The sequence below is a fragment of the Argopecten irradians genome, unplaced genomic scaffold (assembly GCF_041381155.1).
Source record: "Argopecten irradians isolate NY unplaced genomic scaffold, Ai_NY scaffold_1142, whole genome shotgun sequence".
Lineage (NCBI taxonomy): Eukaryota > Metazoa > Mollusca > Bivalvia > Pectinida > Pectinidae > Argopecten > Argopecten irradians.
This window is the reverse complement of record NW_027188609.1, coordinates 10315-17793: the sequence shown is the minus strand read 5'-3', so window position 1 is coordinate 17793 and position 7479 is coordinate 10315. Positions and strand designations below refer to the sequence as shown.

The following is a 7479-nucleotide window of genomic DNA, read 5'->3' as shown; positions in this document are numbered from 1 at the left end:
CGACGAGCTCAAACCACTCGTTTTATACTGTTGAAATAATAAAACAATACAATTAATTAAAACAATACGAATACCATCGAAATCACTCTCCGTCTGAATAATTATGCCCGATATTAAAATTTATCGAAATTCCAAAAATGATAAGTTACTTTTAAATAAACGATTACCATAATCAAATATATTAAATAGATATTATATTATATTATGATAATAATATTTAAACTACATACAGGTACTTACAATTATGTATTGGGCTAATTTCCTATGAGTCTGCAATCAGTTCATCTACTAGAGATCGATGTTGCCTCTTGGTCATCCAAACCCCAAGTGACCAATACCCCAGATAAACTACCCAACATTCACTCGACGTAGACAATAGACTAATACCATATAAGGACACAAATATGATTGACATACACATTACGTCACATTCACATAACTCATCGCTCTCACTTACACGTGCCTTTTCCGCGCGCGCGCCAACGATCTTGTCGCATTGCGTATCCGCGACCCGCGACTATCGCTACACGGACCATACGCGAACGCGCACTAAAATATAACGTATACAAAATAAAAGTAGTAAAATAACACTACTACATTCTCCCCTCCTTAGATGGAAGCTGTCCCCATCTATATGTCAAGGACAAACTATAAACAAAATAAATGAAATTACAATACGATAAAAGAATATACAACAAAAATCTTAATTTCAGCCACAAAATTCATCCCGTACTCCCCCGCTCGTAAAGAAGATGCCCTCATCTTCCGCAAGGGTTTCCAAAATAACATTACAACATGGTTACAAGTATCCAATGACAAAAGAAAAAAAAAAAAAACTAAGTGCTTAAAATTTTTAGCATTGCCTGTTGAGCAGCCGAAGGCATATCCCGAAAGGACGCTGAAGATACCATGTCCACCAGAAATAAAGCCTTCATTTTCCAGTCCGGCACCGTTTCAACAGGTTGCTGTGAACATACAAACTCGCCAGAGGTCATCCAATTAGGCGGTCGTCTGTTCCTTGTCGATCTCCTTGGCACTAGAATCTCCGGTTCAGGCAAATTAACATTTCCCTGTACTGCATCAGCAGCTGCATTCTCCGGTTCAGATTCCGACGTTTCCACATCAACGAAACCAGTGCGAGGTCCAGGAATATGTACCGTGTCATTGCTCGACCGGATACTATCCTGCGTGGGTGGCCGCTGAACATCGGAATTAATATCCATGCCCACAACATCCTCATCGGAACTGTCGCTACTATCGTTCCCGGACAGTGGTTCGACGAGTTCCGCCACAGATTCCTTTCGAAGTGGTTCACGTTCCAGCCTCGACCTCCTTATACGTGGAACTGGTCGAGGTGGAAGTTCAGGAAGTGGTTCCTTATCTATTTCCACAGGTATCGCTCCAATGGGAAGTAGATGGTTCCGATGGAGGGTTTTTGATTTCCCCTTCCCGTCTTCCCTCTGTATTGTGTATACAGGAATGTCTCCATTGGGCTGACTCTTTACGATGTACACGTCAGGTTCCCATCGATCCGCTAGCTTATGTCGTCCCTCAAAGGCCAGTACTTTGACAAGAACTCGGTCTCCCGGTTCCAAAACGGCTTCCCTACTACGAAGATCGTAGTCTGCCTTCTGTCGACTCTGCGATTCCCGAGCCTTCTTACTTGCCAAGCTAAACGAATGAGACATCCTGTTCCTTAAATTCTTAATATAATCCGGTAAAGAACGTGAAGTAGGTTCCTCAACAAATCCACACAAAAGATCAACTGGTAAACGCGGTTGTCGTCCGAACATTAGATGGAATGGCGAATATCCAGTAGTCTTGTGCCTTGTGCAGTTATAAGCTAACGTTAGAGATCCTACGTAGCTTTTCCAATCCTTTTTTTGATGAGGCTCCAGTGTGCCCAACATGTCAATAAGGGTCCGATTAAATCGCTCACACAACATCCCATTCCCACTAGGGTGGTATGGCGTCGTCCTTGATTTGGCGATGTGTAGTGTGTCACATAAGCTCTCGATTACCTTCCCCTCAAAGTTAGCGCCTTGGTCGGAATGTAACCTCCGTGGAATTCCGTAATGCTCAATAAATCCTTGAAGCGCCTCAGCAGTCGCTTTAGCAGACTGGCTACGGGTAGGTATCGCTTTAGCGTACCGCGTGAAGTGATCAGTAATTACCAACACATCCTGGAATCCGCATTTGGAAACTTCCAATTTCAAGAAATCCATACACACCAAGTCCATGGGCTGGGTGGTGACAATGCTTACCAACGGTGCCTTGACATCAATCTTAGACTTCCTGAAGAGACATCTTTGACATTCCTTTAGCCACTTCTCCACGTCTTTGGTCATGCCAGGCCAAAAAAATCTATCCCGCAGCAATGATAACGTTCTATCGCGTCCTGGGTGGCCCGTATCATTATGTAACGACGTCAACACTTGCTCGCGCATGGAAGCCGGCAGTACAAGTTGGTCTACTTCGCCCTCTTCATCAGACATGTGTCTATACAGCACACCACGTTTCAATTTCCAGCTATCCCAGCATCTCTTAAGGGTGGCGCTCTCTGGAATAGCGGATAACCTCTTTCGTGACGGCTTCAGGTTCTGCCTTATGACTGGCAACCATTCCCCAATGACATCATCATCTGCCTGTAACTTTCTCCATTCACGTGCTGTCATCGTGCGGAAACCATGTTCGTCTTCAACTTCAAATGTATCTAATGCCTCTGCTGACAAACTCAAACATTCTACCAAGGGTCCACTACAGGTAACTGCTCCCTTACACACTGCTTGCACAGACTCTGCCGAAATGCTACATCCCGGAAGTCGTGACAAAGCATCCGCATCGGCATTGTTCCTTCCTGGTCGATACTTTATCTCGAAGTTGTATGCTGATAAAGCGGACAGCCATCTATGCCCCGTCGCATCTAGCTTAGCCTTAGATAGGACGTAGGTCAAAGGGTTGTTGTCCGTTAAAACTGTAAATTTCTGTCCATATAAATGATCATGAAACTTCTCCGTAATAGCCCATTTCAACGCCAAGAACTCCAGTTTATGAGCTGGGTAATTCCTTTCCGATTTACCTAATCCTCGGCTGGCGTAGCAAATAGGTCTCAAATGTCCATCCTGCTCTTGATAAAGAACAGCTCCTAGTCCCTGGGTACTCGCATCCGTGTGCAGCTCAAACGGCCGGCTGTAATTAGCATAACCAAGGACAGGTGGGTTGCACAGTGCATCCTTCAGACTCTGAAATGCAGTAGCCTGTTCAGACGTCCACATCCATTTAACGGTACCCACATCGGACTTCACTCTACCCTTTTTCTTCTTATCTCTTGTTGGTGGCAATAAGTTGGTTAAAGGCCGCGCAATCTTTGCAAAATCCTTTACGAACTTTCTGTAATATCCCGCGAACCCTAAAAACTGACGTAATTCCTCAGGATTAGTTGGTGTCGGCCAATCTCGTACCTTCTCAATCTTCTTTGGGTCAGCCTCAATTCCATCAGGTGTAACAATATGTCCCACGTAGGCAACTCTGTTCATGAAGAACTGACATTTCTTAGATGCAAGTTTCAATCCGTTGTCTCGTAATCTCTGAAAAACCTTTCCTAACCTCTCCAAATGCTCATCATAGGTCCTTGAGAAGATAATTAAATCATCAAGATATATCAAACAAATGGCAAGGTGTAGGTCTCCCATACATCGTTCCATTAAGCGCTGAAACGTCGCAGGAGCATTTGTAAGTCCAAATGGCATCCTTGTAAACTCGTAAAATCCTAATGGGCCAACAGAAAACGCAGTACGCTCCTTGTGTTCATCCTCAAGCTCGATCTGATGATAACCCGATTTTAAATCCAACACGGTAAAGTAATGCGATCCAGCTAAACAATCCAGAATATCCTCCACTCGTGGTAAAGCATATGAATCCCGTATGGTTCTCTGATTCAACTGACGGAAATCTACACACATTCTCAATGATCCGTCTTTCTTTCTTACCAAAACAACGTTCGAAGACCAAGGACTGTGTGATGGCTTAATGACTCCTGCAGATAGCAATTGTTGAAGATGAGTCTTGACTTCATCGTACATAGAAGGCGGTATCCTCCTGTGACGTTGTTTAAAAGCAACTGCATCCGTCAAATCGATTCGATGTTTCACGAGACCAGTACATCCAAGATCAGTGTCCCCATGTGAGAATATATCCTCGTAGTCCTTAATGAGTTTCTTTCCAATACGCAATTCATCTTCGGTAACAGCTGAATTTGAAAAGTCTATCTTGTCCATAAACGACTGAAGTATTCCCATCTCGTCATCAGATTTAGGCAACTCTTGTACAACCACCGGCTGTATTTCACACAAAACGGCCTTAGGAGGAATTACAAATGTCCTTGTGGTTAAATTTGAAAGCTGGATATCTAGCGGTTGTGTGTTATCACAATCGTAGGAGAATACAGTAGGCGTAACGTCTATATCCTTCGACAGTTTAGAACGTTCCGTAGGCTGAATGATAGCGCAAGTAGTCGGATAAGCACTTCGCTGATCTATGTATCCCTTTAGAGTAACCGTAGAATTGGGCTTCAAAATACAATCCATGTTTCCTGCATTCTTAACAAGACCAATGCTGTTACGATTCCTCGCTAAATCCCGGTCCCTCAACGTCATACAACGAAACGCTAAAAACCATGGCGTATCCAACCCCTTCTGTAGATACTTCGGTCCTTTCTTCCTTCGACAATCTCCTAATAATACATCCAAAACATTTGTCCCGAACAAAACTGGTACCTTCGAGTTATAATTGCTGTTAGGAACAACCAACAATAAACAGCTCTGCTCAGCTGATCCAGGTAATCCTTCAAACTTGACATTCGTCTCAATCAATCCCGAATACGGCAACTGTTGTCCATCTGCACACTCAATAGCAAGTAGTTCACCAACAGACTGTAATTCCAGATGACTCAAATGGCTTTCATAAAATCGTTGACTCACCGTAGACACCGTCGCGCCTGTATCCAGTAAAGCTCTGGTTCCAGTGCCATCTACTGTGACATCTACCTCATTAGCATTGCCAATCATCCGTGCACCAGTAGTCCTCTTCCGTCCGTCCGGACCTTGTATTCGGAAATCTATGAGCGGTCCGTCTTCATAGACTCCTTCCCTTTTACCGAACTCCGCGAGTGATCCAATATTACTCGGCATCGCGCTCTAATATGTCCCGGCTGCCTGCATCTCCAGCAGATAACATCAGGTTTCTTTCCTAATGACTCATCATCCCCATCAGACTTATCCTGAGATGGCCTAGAATGGTAAACAGATCCTTTTCCATAATTGTTTGAATTCCCTCTATTCCGGTTACGATGATCTCGGCTGTTCTTCCAAGATACCGCGCCTCCGTCAGACATCTGTTTCTCTAACCTCTGAATAGCGGCAGACAACTGGTTTACCATAGATTTCAAGTCATCCTTCTCATCCTTCGTCTCTCCTTCAACCACAGAATGAACAGTAGCTGTCGCCATCGCAGATTTACCACCATCTCTTGACCTCTCCATAGACCTGACTGCAATGCACAATTCCTCAAAGTCAGAAATAGAATCATGTTTGTGGCCGGTTATGTCTCTCAACTCCTGTCTCAATCCTGACCAGAACTTGTTGTGTAACCTCTTATTACGCTCTGCGGGTCCTATAGCAGCATCAGCCCTCAGCAACAAGTCCTCAAGCCTACAAGCCCACTCTGTCACGGTCTCTTTAGGTTGTTGATGCGCTGCATAGAAGTTCTCCAGCAAAGTCTCCTGATCATCAACAATACCATACAAGCTTCTCAATTTGGCGATCAGCTGGGCTGGCGTCGCATGAGCTCCAAGTCTCATAGCTACCTTAGCTGCAGTTCCCTTCAACGACCTCCGAATCGACTGTCCAATGATATCCTGAGACTTACCCGTATCGATGAGACATTGTACCTCATACTTCCATAAATCAAACGAAGCCTCGCCTTTCCCATCATCTCCGGAGAATATAGGTATCTTATAGAACCTCGTGTCCAAAATAGAAGAGCTAGTACTTTGAGTATTACTTACCCCATGACCACGTAACGATGGGTCCGCAGTATCCACTCCTCCAGTATTGCTGAGAAAATCCATCATCTGACTCCTCAAAGTAAGTAAACTTTCACCCTTGGGCCTAGCACCAAGCTGAGAAAATAACTTCGTCGCCTCCGCAACAGGATCGCTATCCTCGGGTGGAGGTATCGCTTCCGCCTGAGCGAGTTTTCTCTTTTGAATCCGACATAACAAAGCAAGGGTTACAACATAAACAAAATAATAAAATGCTAAAGCAAACAAACACCAGTATCATCTACGTGTCCTTACCAAACACGGAACAAGTATTCTACTCTTGTCCTCATAGATGTAAACACTTACTGAATATATCCAGCCAAGTCAGCAACATCCAAAGCAACTAAAAAAAAAAACATATATACACGATCGCGCGCAGTCAATATATATGCAACACGCGTACGAGACCGAAGCGTCAATCCAAAATAGCAAAAATAGCACCTAACGCACACTCATATACTCAACATAAATGCAGAAAGATTCACTCCGTACATATAACATAGAACACACCAACATTGACCCAGTAAGTTCCCACAAAAGAAAAAAAAAAAAAAAAAATTATAAATTCCACTGAAAAAAAAAACAACAACAAACTATCCTACATGCTAACTCCTAAGTGTAAAAAAAAATAAACTAGCGAAAAGCGGCAGAGAAAAAAAACAAGTACACCTATGGCACAAATGGTCCGAAAAGATTAAAAAAAAATAAAAAAAAACTAAAAGTTTAGAAGCAAACAATCCTAACAAATGTTAAAGTAAAAAAAAAAAAAATGCGGCAAAAAGAAAAAAAAACAAATATCAGAGACGAGTGATTTTTAGCAAAGTACACAGCGACAACCAAAATATAAATGTACCAACAAAACAAAAGTATCTAAACTTCAATGCAAAAAAAAATAATTAATTCGCTCGCAAACAAAACCAAGTAATTGTAGCAAACAAAAATCTAAATTAAATAAGTATCCAATAAACTCGTGTAACAGCAAAAAAAAAATAATCAATTACTCCATACTAATATACTATCGTGAAAATAAACAAGATTCTGAAAGCAAGTATTTTTTATATCTAAAAAAAAATGTCAAAAAGTTACCGGAACTAATATGCCACAAGTACAGAATAACCGGAAGTACATAAACAGGAAGTTCACAACCGGAAATACAAATTTAGAAAATACACATCTTATGACAACGAACGAAAATAATAAAAATACTGAATCGGTAGTTGAAATCAAGTAAATATTCACAAATTTTAGAACAACGTTATCAAGAGAAAAAAAAACTTTTGTGAAATACAGAATGTCAATTTACACTTTTTAACTGAAGATCACAGAAGAAGCACAAGATTTATAGCAAGATATATGAAAAGTCAGTGGTACACAAATGT

General features: G+C 42.1%; 2 protein-coding genes across 2 annotated transcripts; both read right to left on the bottom strand.

The window, feature by feature from the left end:
- Window positions 1-7: 7 nt before the first annotated feature.
- On the bottom strand, window positions 8-1931 carry LOC138313985 (uncharacterized). The gene has a single exon (XM_069254199.1). The coding sequence runs from the start codon at window positions 1908-1910 to the stop codon at window positions 837-839; it is 1074 nt and encodes a 357-aa protein (XP_069110300.1). The 5' UTR covers window positions 1911-1931; the 3' UTR covers window positions 8-836.
- Window positions 1932-5116: 3185 nt separating this feature from the next.
- Window positions 5117-6127, bottom strand: LOC138313986 (paraneoplastic antigen Ma3 homolog). Its single transcript, XM_069254200.1, has one exon. It carries the CDS (start codon window positions 6125-6127, stop codon window positions 5117-5119), a length of 1011 nt encoding a protein of 336 aa, XP_069110301.1.
- Between the last annotated feature and the right edge of the window lie 1352 nt (window positions 6128-7479).